At 37.8% G+C, this 25,578-nt stretch overlaps 2 protein-coding genes and 1 non-coding gene across 3 annotated transcripts in view; 1 reads left to right on the top strand and 2 right to left on the bottom strand.

The window, feature by feature from the left end:
* On the bottom strand, positions 1–17,969 carry TMEM237 (transmembrane protein 237). Its single transcript, XM_028121165.2, has 13 exons — positions 17,835–17,969; positions 15,699–15,730; positions 15,067–15,077; positions 14,016–14,072; positions 12,541–12,681; positions 9,415–9,535; positions 8,460–8,617; positions 6,454–6,577; positions 5,969–6,160; positions 4,269–4,342; positions 3,512–3,605; positions 2,578–2,699; positions 1–631 (listed from the first exon to the last, which is right to left on the bottom strand). The coding sequence occupies exons 1-13, from the start codon at positions 17,871–17,873 to the stop codon at positions 564–566; spliced, it is 1,233 nt and encodes a 410-aa protein (XP_027976966.1). The 5' UTR covers positions 17,874–17,969; the 3' UTR covers positions 1–563.
* A 1,945-nt stretch (positions 17,970–19,914) lies between these two features.
* MPP4 (MAGUK p55 scaffold protein 4) overlaps positions 19,915–25,578 on the bottom strand; it is a 41,361-nt gene continuing 35,697 nt past the window's right edge. Inside the window, exons 20-23 of the mRNA XM_028121714.2 lie at positions 24,004–24,097; positions 23,528–23,636; positions 22,243–22,377; positions 19,915–20,169 (exon numbers count right to left, since the gene is read on the bottom strand). Coding sequence (XP_027977515.2) covers positions 19,978–20,169; positions 22,243–22,377; positions 23,528–23,636; positions 24,004–24,097 — 530 coding nt within the window. The 3' untranslated portion in view covers positions 19,915–19,977. The remainder of the gene's footprint in view (positions 20,170–22,242; positions 22,378–23,527; positions 23,637–24,003; positions 24,098–25,578) is intronic.
* Positions 21,126–21,227, top strand: LOC114226179 (U6 spliceosomal RNA). The gene has a single exon (XR_003612693.1). It is a non-coding gene; the product is annotated as a U6 spliceosomal RNA (small nuclear RNA).

The following is a 25,578-nucleotide window of genomic DNA, read 5'->3' as shown; positions in this document are numbered from 1 at the left end:
AAAGGTACATTTTCTTTTTATTAGTCATGAAGTAAAGCATCTTTCAAGCTGAATTACATTATACTTATTACATGATACATAACCACAACCAAGCCAGTTTGAAAAAAGACACATTTCATATTTTAATTTATTCAGTAAGGAGGCATTAAAAATAAATAAAGGTCTTTGCCCCCTTCTTTCCTATTCCCTAAATTTTATGTTTAAACCTGATATATATTTTATAACACTAAAGTAATGGCTGTTTCTGTAGAAGAGCTTTTTAAGATAATGATTATAAACGCAACTAATTTGAGAAAACAGGAAATAAACACTTTCACCTGCTGGTTTCGAGCTCATTACCTCCTTTGTCATTAAGATGATAATGCTAGAGAGATTAATGTTTGGTTATGAATTGCAGATACAAGTTTTAACATTTTCCATAATCTTGAGAAAATTTTCAGTACTCTATAATCAAAAAATCAATTCCAAATATACCTGTACATATCTTATAAAAATACATTTAAAAACAAGAATAGGAAAAATTCTAAATACTGGACCATTACTACACTGAAGGTGAGCTGGCATTATGAAGAGGCTTTGAGTCCTTTATCTTTTTCTGGATATTCTTCCACATCAGAGGAGAACATCAACTCTGGGAGAGAAAATGAACAGATCATACTCAGAATGGTTTCCCAGTACCTCAAAAAGTTTAGTTTTAAACAGTCTCTCGAAATATTGACATATTTAATATATATAATAGAAAGCCCTCAAGTACAAATAACAATTCTTGATAATGAAATCTGATTTAAAAGGTGAGTGCATGACAAATGTGCAAGTTTTGCATTTTAAAATGTTCAAGTTTTAAATGTATTGTAAACCGCTGAAAAATAAAACATATATAATGGAGACAATATAATAACTCTTACCAGAAAACTTAAGTCACTTAGCTAACCCAGGGTCATTAAACAGCTGAAAGGTCTAATTCTACAGTGACCATGGTAATCTACAATGGAGGGACACATGCAGACCAAGCACATGGAACTAACATGAGGCGTGTGCCAGGATATCTTAAATGTGTTATCCCACCTAATCACCACAACAACCCAATAAGCAAAGTGTATCATCCTCATTTTATATTTACTCTTTTTATCCACATGGAAATAAAATGTTATATGACTCACAAAAGAGAGCAGGATTCTAGAAATATTTAGTAAGTAACACACTCTTTGTGATTGAGGCTCAATACTGCAGAATCCCAACCACAGTGTAGAATGTTATTAGTTGACATATCTACATTTAAACTATTACTTAGCATAGATGTGTAATTTATCAAAATACTAAGAAATATAGAAAAAGACCTTAGGAATTTAATAAAATAAAGTCCTTTGATATAAATATTAGATGAAAAATTCCTTGAATGATTAAAAACTATGCTGAGTGAAAACAAAAAACAGCAAAATAGGTAAAGCCTAAGACGACTTTTAAAAAGACTTTAAATATACCAAAGGGAATAAAGCAACTGAATATTCAGTGAAGGAACATGAGAATTATGATGCAAAAAGCTACATTCATGAATAAAAATGCACCAGATTACATGTTTTGTCTTGGTTTTTACAAATGGAAATATTGGGATGGTTCTCAATTCTAAGACTTCTGAGGTTGTAATTAGTTGATCAAATTGCAGTAAAAGGCTCAGGATTTAAACCAATCAAGAATAAAACCATAACCAAAGTCCAGAAAATATCAAAGAGATTCAATGATGAAACTGCGGAACATCTGCCAAGGAAATAAATTTAGCACTTCTAAAGCAGCGTGCTCAAGGACTTTCAGTTTGCTAATACGATTGATTCCTCTTCTCCAGGTGTTCCAAAAGGAGTCTAGGGACTATAGATTAGTAAATCTCACTTTGTACTGAGCACGCTAAAGCTAGGATTACCAAATACTTCATTAGACAATGCGGGGTGAAGAACCTGGGTCAGGTAGAGGAGGACGTAAGAACGAATATGTGTCTGACAACGGCTACACAGATGAAGCATGGTTTATTTCAAATTAAGAGATACTTTGATCAGAAGGAAACTAGGAGAAATGAAGAGCAAAGACTACAAAATACTTGAAGGATTCCAAGAAAAGAAATACCTCTTAAATACAATTATGCACATGGGTGACAGGTAACTTTCTTTAAGTACTTTGAGGCTCCGACTCTCTTAGATACTCTGCTTATCTTGGCATTGTTTCTCTACTTTGTCACTCCTCCTTATATTATTTTATTTTAAATACCTCTTTGTTATCAGAATATCATAAGCTAGATCCATTAAAAGAACATTTATAAAATCCAACAGATTTCATGATATTCTTATGCTATTTTTTCTTTATTCTTTATTTTTTTAAAGATTTATTTGTAAGAGAGAGCACAAGCGTGCACATGAGCGTGGGGGGAATGCAGAGGGAGAGAAGCAGACTCCCCACTGAGCACTGTCCAATCCCACAATCCCAAGATCATGACCTGACCACCAAGATCACGACCCAAGCTAAAATCAAGAGTCAGACACGTTCAACCGACAGAGCCACCCAGGTGGCCCACTATTTTTTCTTTAATACCTTCACTAAGATCCATGCCTGGCATATAAGACAAAAAAAGCCAAGACAGTCCAACCAGAAGGGCCACCACCAGATTCACCACAATCCAGGGCTGGAGAACCTGTTCCTCGACACCTGCTGCCCTAAAGGTATAGAAATACTCATTAGCAATATCTTCATTTGGGTTCATATATCCAAATATATCTATTTAATGAACTTTAAAAATACAGCAGTCCTCACCTAGAGAAATAACAAGTAAAGCATGAAATAAATATATCTTATATAATTCCCTATAAAGTAACTACACACACACACACACACCATGGGAACAAAGTTTCAAAGGTTACTGAACTCTAAACAAATATGCTTTATACATTGACGTAAGTGAAAATTTAGTATTGCCAATTTTTCTAAGTTTCTCTTTCAACTACTGTGATGCTACTCATGTCCCTAGCCACTCTCCCAAAAAAAGACTGCCCCTCTGACTTTTGTGAATTGGACTCTCAACTCGCCCGTGAGCCTCGTGACTCTGATCTATGGAGGTTGGCTCTCCCTAGATTGCCCTCTTTCTAGCATTGCTTGGTTTTCTGACTCCATCCCAGCTACCCACTGCCATCACTACTCTGGGGTATTAGACCTCCTGACTGGGAGTGAGGGTATAGGGCTTCTCTAGTTCATTGTGTATGACTGATCTTATAACCGTAACTTAACAGATCTAAAATAGATTTTTATAAAAAGAATTCATTTCATTAAAAATGCAAAGATAAATAACAATAGTTATCCACTAACCAACGTAATGGATATTTTCTTGCCATAATTTTGGAAACAAAAACAGGGCCTTCATTATTATTTATAAATGAGAAAATGTAAAAGAATGAAGGATAAGAATAGTACCATTACTCCCATTGTTGCTGTTATTACCATCAATAATTGCTAATGCTATTGTGAATCTTACCAGAGGCTACCATTAACAGAAGAAGGTGTGTAAAGATGGATTCTGTCACTTGTCATTTGCTGACTCAGAGATAATACAAGAGCAGTAAAGTACACTGAGAAAAAGACAAATGAAATTACTAATAATGTATTTTTAACAACTCAGTTTATTTTGAATTTATAGATTACTGTAAGGTCAAAAATAATCTATACTTTGGGGGATGATGACATAAAAGAAATTCATTTGATCAATTTCAGTAGGCTAGCTAGTCTTATTTTATTTTTAAAGAATACAGGTACAGAAGGGTATTCTGAGATGCTCACTATTTCATCATTAGAAATTACAAGAACCTAGAAGATCTTTTAAGAAAGCAAATGACTTACTCAAGGTCTTAAAACTAGTTTTATTAATATTCTCATAACTTAGAACAAAACATATCCTAAATTATCAAAAAGATACAAAATAGTATTTGTTACTGAAATGTCATGCCAGCTGAATCTGTTTGCTATCAAGTAGAGATTACAAAATCAAAACATTAAGAAACAGAACAAATTCAACTTTTAACAGTTATCTAGATCTACCTCTACTGAAAAATAATTCTATCAAAATTACACCGGTCATGTTTTCTTAATTGCAAATTCCACTGAACATCTGTAAGTAATGTTTATAAGTAGTAATAATATAAAATCTTTTTAAAAGTAAAATTAAACTTTTCCTGGTTCAAAATTACAATCTAATTCAAGTATTACACAATTATCAAATGAAAGTATTTACTCACAGAAAGATGCTAAAGCTGTTGGATCCAGGGCAAGAAAATTTCGGATTGCTACTGATGTTTTAGCAAAGTCGATCCTAGAAAAGACAAAAGCCTCCTGTCACAGTGCATTGGTAAACTTCTCATAAAACTCTCTTGATTACAGTTTTTTCCTTCTCTGTTCTAATGCTACCACATAGTCTATTATTAAGCTTTAAGTAGCTACACCTTATACTAAATACACAGGAAAGAATATCTTAATTACAAAAGACACAAAACATTTACTAGATTAATATTTAGTCAACATTCCTTTGGAGTTAGACACTCTAAAAAAACAAATTAACCTTGATCTGCAAAATTTCTTTAGATTCTACCTCTTTCTATTACCCATATCATCAGGCTGTATAAGTTGCTGTTTTTCTTAATGGGTTGAATTATGTTCTCAAAGACATGTTGAACTTCTAACCCCTTGTACCTGTGAACGTGACCTTATTTGGAAATAGGGTCTCTGCAGATGTATCGAGTTAAGATGAGGTTATTTGAAGGGGCCCTAATTCAATACAACTGGTGTTCTCAAAGGAAGCGAAGAGACACACGGGGAAGACCACCATATGACTACAAAGGCAGAGGTTGGAGTGATGTGCCTACAAGCCAAGGAACTCCAAGGACTGCCAGCAACCACTGGAAACTAAGGAAAGGTGTGGAAGAGACTCTCCCACCAGCCATCCAGAAAGGAACCAACCGGGCCGACACCTTAACTTCAGACTTCTAGCCTCTAGACTGAGAGAGAATAAATTCCTATTGCTTTAAGTCACCCAGTTTGTAGTACAGTTAACCCTTGAACCACACAGGTTTGAACTGCATAGGTCCACTTATAAAGATTTTTTTCAATAAATATAGTGCAGTACTGTAAATGTATTTTCTCTTCCTTATGATTTTCTTCATAATTTTTGTTTTTTCTAGCTTACTTTCTTTTTTTTTTTTAAGATTTATTTGAAAGAGAGCGAACGCATGCATGCACCAGTGTGGGAGGGGCAGAGGGAAAAAGAGAATCCTCAAGCCAACTCCCCACTGAGCGCTGAGCCCACCATGGAGCTGGATCCCAGGACCCTGAGATCATGACCTGAGCTGAAATCAAGAGCCAGCCGCCTAGCCAAGAGAGCCACCCAGGCACCCCCAGCTTACCTTTTTAGAAGAATATGGTATATAATACATATACTAAATATGTGGTAATCGACCATTTATGTTATTGTAAGGCTTCTGGTCAACAGCAGGCTATTAGTTAAGTTCCGAGGGAGTCAAAAGTTATACATGAATTTTTGACTTGCAAGAGGTCGGCACACCTAACCCCTGCGATGTTCAAGGACCAACAGTACTTTATTACAGCAACCCTAGGAAACTCATACACTACCCAGAGTCTCACCTATACCTGGTTCAGGTGATTTGGAAGATGATATTTGGGACTGTTTTTGTTGATTATATTTGGATGAAATTTTAGACTTAGAGTTGATGCTGGAATGGGTTTAGATTTTGAGGATGCTTTCGTTGAGAGTATTCCCATCCCCTCCGCCCCCAACAGAAACAGACGGGCTTTTAAAAAAAAGTCAAAATAGTATTAATATATTGTAATTCTATTTTGAAAACTGTCATAGTCAGGGACATATTTTGCTCAACATTTCCACCTGAAGAAAAGTTAGAGGGATATACAGTCACAATAGTCTTACCTGTCAAAAGTTGAAATTGTACTTAGAGCTAAAAGCAAGTAGAGAAGACTCTGGAATGGATATGCTAAGGTCTTGTACTGTTGCAGAAGGTTTGAGAGGTTAGAAAGCTGATCTCCTGCTAGAACATATATGAAAACAATGTTCCACACAGCGCAGCCGGCCAAGAAGCCATGAGAAAAGAGACCAATCATCCTGAATGGAAAAGGGTTTAATTATTACACATGTATGACTAAAGTAAAAAGCTAAAATATTTTTTAAATCTTCACATATAAGTATAAAACTCAACATTTCAAAAAAGTAAAAACAAGCCTTTTCTTTTTATTACACTGATAGGCAGATGATTTAACTCCAATTAAATGTTTTAAAAATATACCTATTGACTGTTTTAAGTTGTCAATTTTGTTAACAATATTGAGCTATCAACAGTTTTTTTTTTAAAAATGATGGAATATTTATTTTAAGAAAAGTCCAACACAAGCAGCCACCTGAAAGCCCGGTGCACCGACAGTGCCACATCTCTGGTTGTCCAGGAAAGCTTCATGTCCATTGACACCTCTATATTTTCTGTGGTCTTTATCAACTCTGAACGATCAGCAGCCTGGAATCGCCCTACGTACATATTACACAATTATTAACAACTAGCAACAGAGAACGCTGGCCATCTTTTTATCTTATTTCACACCATTAGAACCCTGGGACTGAGATTTGTCTGTTTTTCTATCTAAAAATTCTCCCCGATCTAGTCGCTATTTAAGAAGGCTCTTTTCTTTTGGTTGCTTAAATATGCTATCTTTTTATCTTTAGGGAAAATAAACAAAGTCCATATACTCTCCTCTCATCCTAAAACAGATGTTAAAGTAACAGTTTTTGGAAATCATTTATATTTAATGAAATATAAAAAGGAACTTCCCACTCAGAACAAAGTCTAGAAACCCCTAACATGACATAATCTACAAAAGTCTAATTTTGAGACTTTAGAAGTTTATTAAATGTCAACACTACAAAGTTAAGTCGATGTTTGAAAACACTTTGAATTTCCTAGGAAAAGATGCCAGTGTGTATAGCATGGCATTCTGTGACGACAGAAAAGAAAGAGGTTGTCTCATAAACTTGAGAAGATTCCTTTGACAAGTGTCAGTTCAAGCGTCAGCACCGCAACGCCGTGTGCACAGCTTTCTCCTTGTACTGTTCACAAGGCTCCTTCTTGCAGATCTACCAATCTACAAATGAACTACAGGAAGCAGGAAAGGTTCTTCAATTACCTTTGCCAAATCTGGCTGTCAAGTATTTTGGAGGATGAAAGAGAGGTGCAACACCTAATTTTCCCTAAGAAAAGAACTTCTGGGCAGACAACAGGTGTCTTTTATGGTCAGTTACTCTAGTAGGGAAGTTTCTGTGCTAAGGAAAACAAGAGTAAAAATGAGGATTGAATGACACTGCTTAATAAACAGACTATGAAAAAGATAGTGCTTAAAAATGAGGATTGAGTGATACTGTTTAAAAAGAGAAGTAAATAAATAAGCAACACAGTATACTAGTCAAAGCACTTGACTAGAAGCCATGAAACCTCCACTCAAGTCCCAATTCCGCACTAACCAACTGTGAGACCCTGGCGAAGTCAGCCTCCCGGGATCAGAAGTTTCTCACTGGCCAAGAACTTGAAGATCCCTTAGATGACATCTTACAGAATAGAAATTCTAGAATGGTGTACATGAAATTTAAATTATAAAGTTTTAGGACTAATGTTTATGGTTCATTTGAGTTCTTTAGGCAGCACACTCATAGCATATCCACGAGATATATATAGTCATGATCATGCTTTCTGTATGTTTTTCTTAAACACTGCAAATGCAGTCTTATAATCCATGCACACTATACAATGTCAGAACTACCTTCCAAAAGAATCTGGAGCTATATGGTTGTATTTCTTATTTAATATGGTAATACCATCATGTATCTTCTCTCATTTATTTTTAATTATATCATTTATATTATTACCTGCCCCCCCCAATTGTGGAAAACTGGTAAAGTACAAGAACAAAGGAATGGATTAAGGGGGGGTTCGGGGGGGATTTTCTAAATTACCCACAACCCCATAAACCAGAAAAAACAAGCATTAATATTTTGGCATATCTCCTTCCAGTCTTTTGTCCTACACATTTTTCTATAGGTGAGATCAAACTACTTATGTGTGTGTTTGTTTTTCATTAAATCTTTCCAGGAAATAAAAAATTCTCCCTAAACATTATTTTTAATGATGCAGATTTTACTATATAGATATACGATAACTGACTGAAATCATACACCTTCTATTTTATATTTGTTTCCAGTTTTTCACTCTCAAGAATAGTATGATGATTAGCTTTGTGTTTAAATTTTTGTCCATATCTTTATTTCCCTAATTCAGATCTCCAGAAATATCATTCCTAAATCAAAGGATATCCTTGTGTAAATCCCAGAAAGCTCATGTTCCAAAACAAGAACAACTTACGGCTTTTTTCCACAAACACTTTGCCTACTGGCTGGCTAATGCCAGTGGGCGCAGTGAATATAGACTGTTGTTCTGGGCCGCTTTGCTCATAAGTAATTATGTCTTCATCTTCTACACCCAGTTCATTGGCATACTGTAATTCTGCTGGCTGGGTTTTCCTATAATCAGGAAGAATGTAAGAAAATGGATTATTGTTGAATTTTTACAGACCCACATAAGGAGGTACCTGTAAAAGAGGCTTGGACTTGGGAGTCGAGATATTTGGTTTTTACTTAAATGGATCTGTTCTTTTTTTTTTAAATTTTAATTTATTATGTTAGTCACCATTCATTACATCATTAGTTTTTGACGTAGTGTAACACGATTCCTTGTTTGTGTATAACACAAATGAATCTGTTCTTAACTGTTATGTGCAACAAGTCACATACATTTCCGTGGGCCTCCGTTTTCTCATCTGGAAAATGAAGTGACTGAACTAGATTTATAAGGTTCTTTCCAAACTTAAAATGATAGGATTCCATATAAATATTGATCACTATTTATAGGGTGATTTCTAAATACAAACAATAGTGTTATATAACTTCCAGTGTACTTCTTTAAAGTATGCCATTCTGTTTTATCCAACACTTAATTTCCTATACTAAAATACACATTTTTATTTATTGCTGAAATAATCATAATCTGAATTCTATTAACATGAGAAAATATATCACAATAGCCTACTTTATTAATATTATCTTCAAATTTCAGTATCTTTAGTATTTAATTTTTGCTACTTATATAATATTTTCTATTGATGTTCCTCTTTTTTAGAGATAGCTCCTAGGATCTATAATTTAAGTATTTTACTTCTTCAGTTGTTTACTCTTTTCAAATTTATCAAAAGGTACTTTGAGAGCTCTGAATTAAGTAGCACAGTATCCCTGAAGAATATTTAGGACAAATAAATTCTTACTTTGTCTTCCTTCGAGGTTTTTGAATAACTGCCTCCTCAGCTGGCTCCACATCAATACCATTTTCATTTCGTAATAAAGATGAGCTACATGTCTTCTTTTGGGTTAAGGAAGTCTCCACTTCTGAAAATAAAGTAGATTAACTTTTCAAATTACTATCATGTAAGAAGAAAAGTAATATATAAAACTTACAAGACAACTTTAAAAATTTTAATTGGGCCAAAATTTTTTTGCCATTTTACTAATTTTTGTAATTTTATACCTCTAAACACCAAAAATTTTGAAATTGCAATGCCAAAAAATATGAAAAAGTTAACTAATCCAACACCCAGAATGTTGGGAGAGCCCCCAGATTACCCACAGTTCAGTGATTCACCCAAAGGACTCATGGAACTCAGAAGTCATTACACTCACAAGTCCTCACATTCAGTTACAGTTTATTAGAGGGACATGACATAAAGCAAAATCAGCAAAAGGAAAAGGCACATGGAGCAAAGTCCAGAGGAAACCAGGTATAAGCTTCCAAGAGTCCTCTATCATTGGAGTCACACAGGATGTGCTAATTCCTCCAGCAACAAGTTGACATGTGTGACACTTTCTCTACCAGGGAAGCTCATTACAGACTCGGTACCCAAGGCTTTTATTGGCACCTGATCACAAAGGCACCCCCTGCCTAGCACATACCAAAATTCCAGAATCCCAGAAGCAAAGCAGGTGGTCAGCATCTGGTCAACAAAATCCTATTGTGTACACAAATGCACAGTAAACCACCCTTATAATTTAGGGAAAGTTTTATATCAATGTAGGAACTATTTACCAGCCAAGTTCCAGAGGCCAGTGAAGAGGCAACCTTGCAAGCAGCCTTTCTAATGAGAGCAGTTTCAGGTCTGCTATGTTAACTCCTTCTTGAGCACAGGGTATTAAGTTTAAGTAAGTCAATGGAGTCTTCTCATCTGGTAGCTACTTCCTCCAATCTGAAAATACTGGTAATGGCTTCCTGGAAGGTCCTCAAAGCCCCCAGAATTCTATTTTAATAAAATACTTACAGCTCAAACTGGAAATACAACAGAAGTCGAGCCTACCACAGTCATCCAGAACCAAACCAAACAAAAATAAAACAAAAATATAAACCCAGAAATCTATAAACCTATACCTGCACAGGTGGGTACATTCTGGAATGACAGTGACAGGTGCTCTTTGGCCCAGAACTTGGTTGGGTCCTGAATTTTCTAAAAATGGTCAACTCATTTCTGTAAATACATTTTTCATAAATTGTAAAACTAGGTACTGGTATCCATCTTGATTTTCACATTTGTACCCTAACTGAATTAACTAAGATGGTAGCTTTAATTCAACTATTTTTACTGCCAGTAATGAAATAAATCATAAAACTATCTGAGCATCATTTCTCTCTTTTTCCTCTCTTCTGCCCAGGCACTACAGTATCCCACTTCAACTTGCCTCTAAAAACTGTGCTCCATTCTATGGACTTTCCAGTTTCTGCCCTCTCCTCCTATAATTCTTTCATCCAATCAGGACTCACTGTTTTCTAAGAGTAAGTAATTGGTCAGGGAAATTATTTTGTAACAAATTATTCATCAGGGGCCGATGTTAGTAGGAAAGAGCTAATCTCCCAATCTTTATTCCTTCCTTTCTTTTACTCTAAGGAAATCGTCTTTCTTCTAGTTACTATAAGTCATAATGCTCAATATTATTATGAAAAATTAATAAAATATAAATGAAGAAAGGAAGATAATAAAAATCATCCCTAGGGATGCCTGGGTGGCTCAGTCGGTTAAACGTCTGCCTTCGGCTCATGTCATGATCCCAGGGTCCTGGGATCGAGCCCCACATCGGGCTCCCTGCTCAGCGGGGAGCCTGCTTCTCCCTCTCCTTCTGCCGCTCTCCCTGCTTGTGCTCTCTCTCTCTCTGTCAAATAAATAAATAAATCTTTAAAAAAAAAATCATCCCTAATTCTTCCTTCCAAAAAATCTAACATTGTCAACACTTTGCTATAACCTTCCATTGTTTTTACTATCTATACAATGTGTTTTGGGTAGAATTGTGTTCCCCTGAAAGGTATGTTCAAGTCCTAACCCTAGTCCCTGTGAATGAGACCTCATTTGGAAATAGGGTCTTTGCAGGTCTAATCAGTTTAGGGTGAGATCAAGCTGGATTAGGATGGGCCTGAAATCCAATAACTCGTATCCTTATAAGAAGAGCAAAATATGGGGGTGTCTGGATGGCACAGTTGGTTAAGCACCTGACTTGGTTTCAGCTCAGGTCATAATCTCAGAGTAACAAGATCGAGCCCCACATCAGACTCCACGCTCAGTACGAAGTCAGCTTAAGACTCTCTCTCCTTCTCCCTCTGCCCCTCCCCCTGCACATGCCCATGCACTCTCTCTCTCAAATAAATAAATCTTTGAAAAAAAAAAGAGCAAGATATGGACACAGAAGCACATTAAATAGATAAAACGTGATTTATTTAGCCAGTACCACTTTGTTAGCTATTGGTTATTACCAGTTTGTACTCTTATAAATGATGGCACAGTTAACATCCTTCAATTATGGTAGCTACTATAGTTACTTCTCTTCCTAAAAGTTCAGGCAGGCTATACCAATTTATGCTCCTGTCAGCAGTAGATGAATGTACTCCTTTCTGATCAACATTTTTTATCTAACACTTTTGAATTTTATATGCTGAAAAAAGATTGCCAATTACTATTTTGTTTACCTTGTGAATAGTGCCTGGGACAATGTAAGACTCAATAAATGATGACTCTTCTTTCATTGTATTATTGTTAATACTGAATCTATCCTTACCCTATTGACCTGAAATGTCCATTTTATCATATATTAAATTCTTATACACACCAAGATTTGAACTTTCTGTTTTAATCCTGAATTTGTATCCCTTCCCTCATAATATATGGACATATGACCAAAAGAGACCCTCTCCAGTGTTCTTGACTTAAACTACTGGAGTTACACTAATGGTAAAAATTTTATAAAGAAAAAAAAAACCAAAGGGATGTGGGTGGGAAAAAATGGGAACAGAGAAGTTTGTAATCATACCCCCAAAATCACAGCTACTATCACAACCTAACCTTGGTTTCTTCACATACCAAGAGATAGCCTCATCTTCTTCTGTCTCCTTTGAACAGGAGCTTCTTCTGGATGTTCTGTGGATTCTTTAGTTGGTGGCTCACTGCCCTCAGATGGCCTGCGAACAGAAGCCTGAACAAGGCCTTCCAAAGAAGCACTACCTACAGAAAAGCGGAGTGGGAAAACAGGACAATTTGAGCAGAGATCACACTCAGTCTTAAAAAGATGAAAAAAAAAAAAGGGAACTGGAATGGTTCCTAAAGGATGATTAACTGTCCTTTGTTACCTCTTTACCTATAACTATAAGAATTGGTCTTAACCTACACTTATATCAAATTATAAATTATAATAAATTCAGTACTTGGTATATCAAATCAATACTCAAAGTTTCTTTCTTTTTTTTTTAGATTTTATTTATTTATTTGAGAGAGAGAGAATGAGAGACAGAGAGCACGAGAGGGAAGAGGGTCAGAGGGAGAAGCAGACTCCCCGCTGAGCAGGGAGCCCAATGTGGGACTCGATCCCGGGACTCCAGGATCATGATCTGAGCCGAAGGCAGTCGCTTAACCAACTGAGCCACCCAGGCGCCCAATACTCAAAGTTTCTTTTTACTATATCACTACATACAGATCCAGATATTTTCACATCTTAAGACTTATAAAAGGCAGCAAACAGAGTGAAAGGACCAGTGAAAGCCTGGTGATGGGTATTAAAGAGGACACGTTCTGCATGGAGCAAACAATGAATCATGGAACACTACATCAAAAACTAATGATGTAATCTATGGTGACTAACATAACATAATAATAATAAAAAAAAGAATAAAAAATAAATAAAAAGAAAGGGATTCTCAAGGAAAAAAAATGACTGAGGTTTCAAGCCTGAGTGAGCAGGAGAGTGGGGAATTCCATGAACAGAAATCTGTGAGAGGTAAAAATTGATTTCTTGTTGAAGGTAATGATGAATTCTGAACATGCTGAGTTTAAGTTATTGACAGAACATCCAGGATTATTAGTGGATAACGAAGACAAAAAGAAGTTCAAAGAACCTGCTCATTACAGAACCTCCAATACATGGATGCAATGGCCCTGCCTTCAGACTCTTGCTCTAACAGAGATCCTCTGACTGAAACGAGGGATCCAAGGACCTTGTGTCCAGTATCCCATTCAAAGGTCTGGAACCAATCATAGCTTAAGACAATTTATGCTTTCTAGGGATAAAAGACCTCAAAGAGTTCATGAATGTTGTGGAAATAAGAGTTTAAGTGGCACAATTCTTTATTTCATGGATGCTTCTAGACACCCTTCAGGCTGCCCACTGCCTTACTTTTCACTACCACCTGGAATCCTATTACTTTAAACTGACCTTGATTCTAGCCTCAACACAGCAGTGACTTGGGACTGCTGGGGCCTTGCCTCTCCCTGATCTGTGATGTTTGTCATTCCTGAGGTCCTGAAAGACTTGTGATCCCACACAAAAAAGAACAACTTCTTACCTGGTGTGTTTTTTGTTTTGGGCTTCTTTTTCTTAGGACGACTAAGTGGAATATCATCTATAAAAGAGAAAAAACAACAGAAAAGGCTGCCTAAAATTCAATGCAGGGAACAGTCAAAAGGAACTCTTAGTAGGGAAGACCTTTCCCTCTCTTCCCTAGGTCCAGCCAACTTCTACACATTAGGGGAAGAAGACAAGAAAAATGACAAATTTGGGGGTGCCTAGCTGGCTTAGTCAGTAGAGCATGCGACTCTTGATCTCAGGATCCAGAGTTCAAGCCCCATGTTGGGCATGGCGCCTACTCAAAAAAAAAAAAAAGGAAGAAATTGACAAAGTCAAAGAAAGCCCTATAGTGTGGTGCCAGTAGCTCACTGTTGGTCAGTAATATTGGAAACTGTGACATTTCTAATATCAGAAAAGTGGACTCACAAAATATTCATCTGATCCCCTACATTTCCCAGCCCCCTTGCACTTAGATGTGGCCTGTGACTGGTTTGGGCCATACACTGTGAGCAGAACCGATCTGCCAAAACACTGAAAGAGCCAGTGAGTAACTCTCCAGCTTTCTCTTCCTTTGCTGAAGCATGTTAAGATGGCAGAAGCACAGAATGGAAGTAGCCTGAATCACTACATCATTAGTGAAGAATGGTGAAAGACAATTGCCCTGGATTCCTGCCACAGTGCACTTTGCATTAACCAGAGATAACCCTGTATGATATTAAGTCAGAGATCTTGAGGTTACTATAGCATAACCCAGTCTATCCTGATTAAATGAGACAAAAGAAAATGTAGTCCCTATTACAGAACTATAAACTAGCCAATGGTTATGTTCTGGGTGACTCCATTCAGGAATGAATCAAATATCATACAACTACTGTTACATATCAAACCTCATTTAAAAAATAGGAGTCATAAGATTATTTTGATAAAAGGATATTGCAATATTATAAATTATACCATTCAGATTCAACTTTAAGAAAAACATTAAGGAATCAAATTAACTTTTGAACTCCAAATTTTAAAAGTTTTACATTAAAAGTGAACTAACTCACCTTGATTAGCACTTTACATGACACCGACCAAATTTAATTGGACAAAGACAAAAAAAGAAACTATTAATTAGAAATCTATTATATTGTCAGACTGAAAACTGACTTAGGTCATTATAAATTTAAAATAAAGTAAGCTTTCACACAGTCAGCTAGTTTATAAACTAGCTTATTCTTTGTAAGTAAAAAGCAAATAAAACTGCTAACAAAATAACCCCAATATTTTCTGAACTTACATATACATATTTCCTACTGTCTATTAATAAAGTGGATTAAGCAGATTAAGAATTCTTATTTTGTCACTAATTAAAATCAGCTTAAACTCTGAGGAAACTATTCTAGCAAACAAAAGAGGATCAAAAGTCTGATAAACAAGATATTAAAACATTCAGAATGGATCCAATATCTTAACCATGTTGACATTCAGGCTTTGAAACAGAACATTTAATTACAACTGTTATCCTAATGATTCAAGGATTTTTTACCTTTAAGCTTTTAGGAAGCCTTATCCTAAAATTTTCAAGAAGTCTTCTCTGAATTATTATTAATTTTGCAATGGTACTAGTCAATTTTTTCACTTGATTCATTTTTCATTTTTAAAACTCAATGATAAAATTACTGTAACTTATTTTTACCTTGGCACAGGTGGAAGGGCTCGTGGAGGACGCTATGGGGAAAAGAAAATTGCTTGTAAGTAAAAGTCTCAGAGCATCTTTACTTCATGTACTTCAAATCTTTTGATAACCTTGTTCATCCAATGAAACCTAGGAAGTACTAATGAGAATCAGATGGGCAATTCTAAATTTGTTCTACCATTTCTAAATTTCATATAAAATTCCTTCCTTCCTACACTCCTTTCTATCCAGAGACCAGGCTCTGCTCTAAGGACTACAAATACATTAATGAACGAAACAGAGAAATCCCTGCTTTTATGGTACTTCCATTGTACTGGTTAAGTATTAGAAGATTATGAACACACACACACACACACACACACACACACACACACACACACACACGAGGGAGGCTGTGGAGTGAGTATTAGAAGATTACGAACACACACACACACACACACACACACACACACACACACACACACACACGAGGGAGGCTGTGGAGTGCTTCTTTAGTTAAGCAAAGTCTCTCAGAGATATTTGAGCTGAGACCTGAATAAGGAAGGAGACAAAGGGGAGTAAATACAAAGCCTTTTAGGAGAGATAAAAGGTTTCAGATAAGAGGCCAGTAAAGCTGTAGCAGTTACCAAGGGTAGGCAGGGACCAGATTAATTAGGCTCTTGAGGACAAAAGGAAGATGTCCAGAGCTCGTTTTAATTCAATGAGAAGCCAACGGAGGTTTTAAACCACACAGTAACATACTTTTTTTAAAAAAAATCACTGTGCATACAGCATGAGGAATTCGTTTCAGGGCACAGAGAATTAAAAAAGACACACCTTATAAATGATACTTTACATGAAAAGAAAGGTTGTGTTTGCAGTTCAGAGAGATTACAGTTGAGAAGCATTTTGGAATCTTTCAAAATAAAATGCTAACAGAAATGCCTCGAAATCAGTTTAATGTTCCAAGTGTCTCATGCGGCTTGCAGAGTACATTGACTCAAAAGGGTTACATTATAGATACTCTTAGTTTGTTCTACGACCGTCCCATTTAGCAATCCTTTCGTTCGGTGTACTAATACAAATGCTACGAGATTAGGACAAAGCAGGCTGTCTTAACACTATCCGGTCATTAAAATCACAACTGGAGAAGAACAACAGTCACAAGAAAGAGCTAGCGCAAAAATGCTACGGATCGCGTTCTGTCCAAGGATTCAGTTCACACGACACTTCCACATTTCAAAAGTCCCGCAAAAATGACGTGTCACCCACCCACAAGGCCAACCTCTGAGCCCCTCAAAAGTCGGACGGCTCAACTGAACACAAAATCCTAATAACTCAAACGTAACTAAGGCTCGCTTACCACCTGCTTCTTTCCCATTGCGTCTAAAGCCGGGCTTCCCGGCAGCCACCCGCCGGCAGCCAGGGGCCCAGAGCTCACAGCCCGCCCCGTGCGGGCTCCTGCCCCGGCGGGCCGCGCGCAGGCGCCATGCGTCATCGGACGGCGCCGCACTGGCCGCGGTGGCGCTCAGCCCCTGCTCTGCAAGAGGTGGGCGAGGGCCAGCCCAGGGAGCTGGTCGGGCCTTTGCGGTCTAGCCTTGTGGAAAGGGGGACGTCGGAGTAGGGGCTGACATGCCTGGGAAGAGAGACTCCAGCGGGCGTGGGGCAGCAATCACGGTTCTACCCATGGTTTTCCAAGTGGTTGCAGTGATTTGTTCGAGGGAGGTGGGAAAAGACCATGATTAAAAAGTCTCCACTCGGAAACTGCGATCTCTTTCCTGGGTGGCTAAACGCCTGCCGGGAGGAGTCCGCAGGACAGACCGAACTGGCAGTCCCGGAACACTCAGGGGCTGGGAAGGCAACGTAGAGAGGCGTCGTCATAGCAACATGGACACTTAGGCCCCCGGAAACTTGACGCCCGGGTCCTCGCCGGGCTCCGGCAGTTAGGGTCCCGGCCTCGGGACGAATTTCCATCGCCCGTTCCGGTCCAAGCCTGTGAGCATCAGAGGGGCGGACGCGCAGACACCAGGAGCAGGGCTCTCCCTCTGCGAGCCCCAGACCTGGGCATCGGCCCCGCCCCAGGGGCAGCCGAGGCGTTAGGACAGCACCCTCTGTTTCCGACACTTCGCGTGGCGGAAAGCGCCCCTCACCGCTCACCGGGAGGGCCTCCAGCCGAAGCCCCGAGTCCGCTCTCATGGCGCTCTCCCCACCGGGCTCCCTCAGCGCAACTGCCCGCGGCCGGAGCTTCGCTCCCCGCGCCTCTGCCTGTGGGACCTGCGAGAGGCGGGGGCTACCCGGTGTCAGGTTAGGCCGCAGCTCTGGGGGCTGGGTCTCCGCCTGCCTTCGCTGGGCCATGCCCCGCCCTCAAGGCGTCAGAGTTAGGGAGGGGCCGGGTTAGCCCTGTAGACCGCAGGATGGAATCACTCTTTTCAAGCAGTGACGTAATGAATCGGGAGGGCAGCCAAGGGCCACGAGTGAGTATAGATACTGCTAAAATCCAAACATGCTGTTGGTACCAAGAACTGATGATCAGCAAGGCCAAGACTGCCTGGAAGAACCAGGAACTGATAACCACTAGAACCAGAAGAGGTCTGGTCGGGCTAAAAACCGATTAAACTCCTTTAGATAAAAAATAATAATAAAATAAAATAAAAATAAAAGGGGAGGACTTCTGTAGCAAACTGTCAGATTCTCCAGACGCTGATTCGTCTTCCATGCCTGACTGCATTTGAAAGGCAACCTCCCGACTGATCTCGACAAAATAGAGACCCCTCCAGTGCTTGAACATAATAAGCAGTAAGCACCCAGAGCTGACCCCTACCAGACTGAGTTTTCCTCTCAACTAGGCACTCACTGACTGACTTGCGTTTGGTTCTTGAACTTCTCACCCTTGCATCTCGTTTATTGTGTGACTTTGTATCGTTTTTTGTGTGGCGTATGTGAAGCCAAGTTAAACAGGCAGTGAAATGTCATTCAGTTTGGAATCCTACACCTGTTAAAATTGTGTAAACCCTGCTTTATGAGTGAATAAAGCTGACATTGTGGAAAGACACAACTCGTGCACCGCCTTTGTAGGGTGCTAGAGATGCCGCCTTCTCCGCCCCACCCCCCGCCAAGCCCAGTGTTTGAGGATGGGTATGTATTGATACAAATACCAGATTTCTTCCAGTTGTGTGTGTGTGTTTGTGTGTTTGTGTGTCTGTGTGTTGATACAGGCAATTCTCAAAATTTTACCAGTTGCTTATCCTCCATCTCGGTAAGTCACGTTTGGGAAAGCTTTTTCTCAAAAAAAAAAAAAAAAAAATCCAAACAAACAAACAAACCCACAGCATAAATCAAATCCAAGTTCATGTATCATTAAAAATGACTTAATTTTCTTTGGTTGGGTTTTTTTTGGTTGGGTTTAATTTTTTCTTGGGTTTTTTTTTTTAAAGATCAAGCAAAAAACTAAAAATATTTTGAAGTATGCACTTGGTGTGTTTTATAATTAGGAAAGATTGGAGGGGTAGAGGGGTAGAGTGTGGGTATGGGGAACATTAGAGTATGATGCAGAGCACAGGTACAGGGGCAGCAAGACTGACTGGAAGTCTCAAGACCTAGGGAAGAAAGAAAAATAAGACTTCCTGGAATAGCCTTCTTGTCTTACGGTTTTCTCAGATATGGATCTCTAGGACTAAAGTCAATTGCCCTTTCCTAATTTAGGTGTGATGTGGATATCAGCTTTTAGGCAAATTAATGATTGGTTATAGCTCTGATCAGAAGAATAATTTTTTCCTTGTAGACTGATGTATAAATGATGAGGGTAGCGCCCTTTCTGTAAGTTTTCACGTTAGATGTGAAATGTGTACATTAACCCTTTTTTCTTGCCGAGTCAGTCATGAAGGCACTTTTTGTAAAAGCCGTTTTCATAAAACAGAAATTGTATGAGGTTAAATACAGTTTCTGAAATTAAGTACTACTTATTTTATTTAGGGAAGCTCTTTTATCTGAATTGTACAAAGACCATACGAAATCTATAAAAGGTCTTCACACTCAGTGGCTTGACATTGTTTGTATTCTTACCACTGCTGCATATGAGGTAAAGGAAAACATTTTTTTTCCTGAAAGCCAAGGAGGTAATTCTACATGCATACAAAGCAAATATTTTTTTCAAATAAGCTTAATGAATAAACTGCACCACGTTTAAATTTGCATACATTACAAAGGGAGCAAATACTGTTGTTTTGCTTTGCAGCTGTTATTCCAGAGCTCTGTTACAGATGGGTATTATTAAAACTCCGGCACTAAGCAGGAGGCTTCCTTAACACTCACTATCCGAGGAAACCCATGGTGCTGGTACCCACTGAGGCTCCTCCTGAGCCTTCTGAACAGCAGACAACAACTGGGCACATGCATCTTGCAAGTTGTCATTCACAATCACATGATCAAAAAACTGGCCAAACTGTGCCTCCATTTTTTGGGCTAAATCCTCCATCTCTTGTAGATCTTCATCCTTTATGAGAGATAAAAAAAATATGGATAGCACAGACTTAATGAGATAAATAGAAATGATATGCAATTTCTTTTGTCGTTACATTCAGGTATGAAGCTATTTATGAAAACACTTAGGTCAAATAAACGTCCTCTCTTCTAAACCACAAAATTCATGTTTCTATCTTTAGCCTTACTTAATGTTTCCCTGGTCAAGGTTTTGCAAAACTAGTAATGGTAGCCAGAACAATCCCCTCAACTTCCCATTTGGACTTAAATATTCTTATTCAATTATCTAAACACTTGAAGATTTCAAACTGTATGTAAAAAAAAAAAAGAAGAAAGGAAGGAAGGAAGAGAAAGAAAAATTTACCAGTTAAATAGAAAACTTTTACATAAATTGCAAATGAAATTTTATAAAGTAAAATACAGTTCCTGAAATTAAATACTGATAAGAATGACATTATTTTGCTACTTTCAACATGAGGATGGTATGACCTGGTTCTAGTGAATTAGACATACCCTAATTGTCCTTTGCTTCATGCTGACATGACCTAATTCACCTTTAATATTATCCATTTCCACTAATATGAAATGTTCATTTAGTGAAGGTCATTTGACCTTCATTTGGCACTATGCGTTAAGTTCATTGCTGTTATTTTCTTATTTGTCCACAACAATTAAAATAGTACAACTTGTTGCCAGTGCAATCATAAACACAAATACAAATGCAGGCGCTGAAATGTCGTAGCAGTACTCCTTTACAAGATGACCATACTCATGACCCAGAAACAATTTTGTTAATTTGTTTAGATCACCATAAAAATGAGAACACAATTTTAAATGCCCGTAAGATTCAGAGAATATATCCATGGACTCCGCTGCCTGAAATGCAAACTGAAGAATCAGACTTTCATACAGTAGTCGCAAAAAATATGAAGATAGAAATAATAACAAGGGATTATATAAATATACCTCTTGCTTACTTCAGCAGCACATGTATTAAATTGGAAACAATACAGATTTACATGGTCCCTATGTAAGCAAGACATGCAAATTTGTGATGCATTCTATATGTTTAATTTCACTTTTATAAGATGAAAAATTCTAGAGATCTGTTTCACAATGTAAATATACTTAGCACTACTGAACTGTACAGTTAAAAATGGTTAGGATGGTAAGTTTTGTGTTTTATGTGTTTTTACCATACACACACAAAATAAGTGAATATAATATCTTGATCTAGGTGATGGTTATCTGGGTGCATGCACATGTAAAAATTCATTGAGCTGTTACATATAAGATTTATACATCTTGCTGAATGTTTATGATGATTTAAAATAGTTAAGGTGGATTTAATTTTTTAAAAAACTGGAAAAAAATTACCTATTCTAGGAAGAGTTCACTGATTAATCCCACCTGTCCCGGCCTCTCTATAATTTCCATCATCATTAATACATAATGTTTGCATTTAGAAATACATTTTATATAGATACCTCATATTATAGATAAGATATATTCACTACAGCATTTTTAAAAAAGATTTTATTTATTTGAGAGAAAGAGCATGCACGAGCAGGGAGAGGGGCAGAGGCAGGGGGAGAGGGGCAGAGGGAGAGGGAGAAGCAGATTCCCCACTGAGCAGGGAGTTCAAGGGGGGTGGAGGCTCAATCCCCAGACCCCGGGATCATGACCTGAGCCTAAGGCAGACACTTAACCGACTGAGCCACCCAGGTGCCCCACTCACTACAGCATTTTTAAAGTAAATTCTCAAACTTTTTCATTCAATAAATAATAAAATGTAAACATCAGTCTTATGCATACCCAATTTCTGTGTAGCTTTGCAAACTTTGGTTTGAGTTCTTTTTGTTTTTTAAGCTAGACTAGAAAAAAGAAAAAAATAAGAGCGGCATCATAGCATTTATTATATTTTATTTTAATGTCTACAAATCATGTCCAGTAAAAAGGATAAATCATAAGGGCATTTTTCATTAGAAACAAAAATCACATTCTTTAACATAGGGATGTTGGGGAAACAATACAGTGACTTTTTACTAGACAAAAAATACATTCATCTATTTCCTCTGTATCTTACCTTGAACTTCATGTCCACAAAGTAGTCTGTAATGATCTTGGCATTTTTCCGAGATTGCTTCATACAACTCATGTTAGATGGCTTTATGAATATGACATAAGGCTTTAGTTCCTGGGTTCGAGCTACTTGAATACCCTACGCAGAAAAATTAAGTGCACATTTAAAAATAGAAGTCTTAATTTCCTAGAGTAAACACAAATGTTCTCAAAATTTCTCAGATCAGGAATCAACAATTATTGGGGCGCCTGGGTGGCTCAGTCATTAAGCATCTGCCTTTGGCTCAGGTCATGATCCCAGGGTCCTGGGATCGAGCCCCACATTGGGCTCCCTGCTCGGCAGGAAGCCTGCTTCTCCCTCTCCCACTCCCCCTGCTTGTGTTTCCTCTCTCGCTGTCTCTCTCTCTCTCTGTCAAATAAATAAATAAAATCTTAAAAAAAAGAAATCAATTATTTTTAGCAATTTATTTTTATTTATTCTCCTTTGCCCCCAATTCCTCAACTCTAAAAAATAAACATTTTAATAATTAAGAGCATCAAAACTAAGTTTAAACTGTGGCTCTTCCTCTTACTAGTCATGACACCCTTCTGAAATCCGAGAATAGGATTCTATCCATAATCTCATGGCACAAAGACAAAGACAAACTCTAAAGGTGGATCAGTTCTGTTTCATCCTCACTTCTCTTTCCTCTTGTTATTATCTTATATTGGATACTACTGACATGTTCACACTGACCACCAGCCTTGACCCAAGGAAGAACAACTGTCTTATCCCCTGATTCTCTTTAGCGCATGTGGTCTATTTTTAAATGACTACAAAAAACCCCCAAAATACAAGGATCAAAAAAAATGGAGCCTACACGTTGTGTGCTCTTTATCTTAACTGGCTCACTCCTGCCTCATTCCACATATGGTCTTAGACGTAGCTGTAGATACGACCACATAGGAACCTCACCTCCTTGTGTCAAGCAACATCTTATTCCCTCCACCAATTTCCTTGATGCCTTTGTGATCAAGGTCAAAGCAGGATTTGAACTTTTCTTTATAGCCACCAGCTCAGTTCTCTTTTTTTTTCATCTGAGAAGCAAGACTCCTTTCCTACCTAAAGACAACATATTGGTGAACTGTTCCTTCACATAAGATCCTGGCCCTTAGATATGGTAAGTGGTCTTATCCCTAAAAGGCTAAGAGAATAAAATGTCTCAACTACAACTTACAGCAAGTGCACAAAACTCATGACATTCATTCATTACTTTGGGGAGATGGGAAACCTTCCAGCACACACCTACCTGAGGCTCTAAGTCCATGACACAGATCTTTCCTTCATCAAGGACCATTTGAACAGCATCCACACTGGTGCCATACAGGTGGCCTTTGTACTCACCATACTCGAGCATCCTGCAAGGGTGCCGCAAGGAAAACAAGAACTCTTTCCACAGGTAAAATATTACTAGTAGTAACATAGATAGGATGGAAATATGTGGACTTTGCTAGCACAAGTGGAAAATTGACAGGAAAAAAAATATTAAAGGATCTAGGACTTAACTCTTTCTCCAAATCCTCTAAAATTTGCAATTCAATTCTGCTCCCACTCCAAACCCAATGAGTTAGTGTACAAGCCTACCACTTTACATGTTCTTGCTTAACTCTTCAGAAACAAAAGGAATTACCCCAAAAGGAATTTGGATACCGCATAAAAATAGTGGATCCATTTTGAAGGTAAAATAACCAAAGGGGAGAATTAGATTCTGAACGTCTAGCTTACCTGTGACTATACACGAGGCTTTCAAATGCTTCCTTTGACACATAGTGATACTCACGTCCATCCATTTCATAGCTCTTTTTGGAGCGAGTAGTATCTATCAAAATACGGAATTTTTTAAAAAGTCTTTAGAATCTACAAATTGTTTTGATTTAGTACAAATATGCATCGGGATAAAGATGTCCAATCAATATAAATAAATGAATACATAAACAGATAAATAAAATGCTAGAACCAAAAAGAGGGATCCTGAATTGGGGATAAGAAAGAAGTTCTCATATCAAAATCAGTTCATCTAGAAACCTTTATTAAGTGCTCATAGTGTGGACATGAATGTGTTAAGTGTTAAGCCAGGATGGGGAGGCCCTAAGGGGTACCTGCTCTTACTTCAAAATAGGCATGAGTGAATTATGTGTGAGGCTTAAGATGCCTAAAGGCCCTCAGCACATAAGATATCTTCTGTTTAAATAGTGCATTTCCCAAGAACCCATTTCATTCCTCACCCACCTAGCCAGATGAAATGTTATTATCCATAGTTTACTGATAAGTAACTGAAGATTTTATTTTATTTTTTTAAAGATTTTATTTATTTATTTGGGGGGGAGGAGCAGAGAGAAAGAGGGGGGGGGAGAAGCAGACTCCTTGCCGAGCAGGGAACCCGATGTGGGGCTCGATCCCAGGACTCTGGGATCACAACCCAAACCAAAGGCGGACACTCAACCAACTGAGCCACCCAGGTGCCCCATAACTGAAGATTCTAGAGAGTAGCTAACTTGCTTGTGTTACAGATGATGCCTGACCTGATCTCAGGACCCTGAGATCACGACCTGAGCCAAAACCAAGAGTCAGATGCTCAACCAACTGAGCCACCCAGATGGCCCTGTTTTTTCTTTACTCAAGCCTCTCTGCAGATTGTTAGAGTTTCTACAGTTATGCCACTTCTCCTATAGCTTTGTATTGAAAAAAATTATAATTAAACACTATAGCTCTCAGGTTATAGTAAATTATGTAAATATAAACTTAAGATGAGTCCTTCTCTGTGGCTTCTACTGGACTATATTTTATATGGTAGGCTAAAAATCTGTGAACTGGTGCATAACTAGAGATATTCATCTTAAACTTAGAAACTATGCATTCAATTTAAAAAAGCGAAATATGCGCAACATTTTCTCACTTTGAATGATGGCTAGTCATACTTCGTACAGTTCCTCTATGTTCTATGGGAATTTTATTTTTATCCAGATTATTGAAAACTGGTGCTTCCTTTGTAGATTTTGTGTTGGAGATCAATGTCCATTCTTACATGTGTGAACAGTGTTTGGAAAGCATAACCTAAGGTATGTGATCATAAAGCAACGTTTTCTGTCACCCACTGCCTTCTGTGGCACAAGACCTTCCCCTGGCCGTGGATGAGAATCTAGCGGTTACCATGACTCTTCTGATTACTCTTAGTTTAAAAAAAAGGGGGGTACCATCTTTTGTGCCACAAAACGCAGTCTCAACGTAATAACTAAAACTCCATTTCTATGTAATAATCAAAATTATTAATTTCATTTCTATTTTGGACTTCTCCTCCTC

This window comes from Eumetopias jubatus, unplaced genomic scaffold, assembly GCF_037043125.1.
Source record: "Eumetopias jubatus isolate StellerSeaLion01/CBP00866 unplaced genomic scaffold, mEumJub1_p1.0 scaffold_3, whole genome shotgun sequence".
Taxonomy (NCBI): domain Eukaryota; kingdom Metazoa; phylum Chordata; class Mammalia; order Carnivora; family Otariidae; genus Eumetopias; species Eumetopias jubatus.
This window is presented reverse-complemented; position numbering and strand designations above follow the sequence as displayed.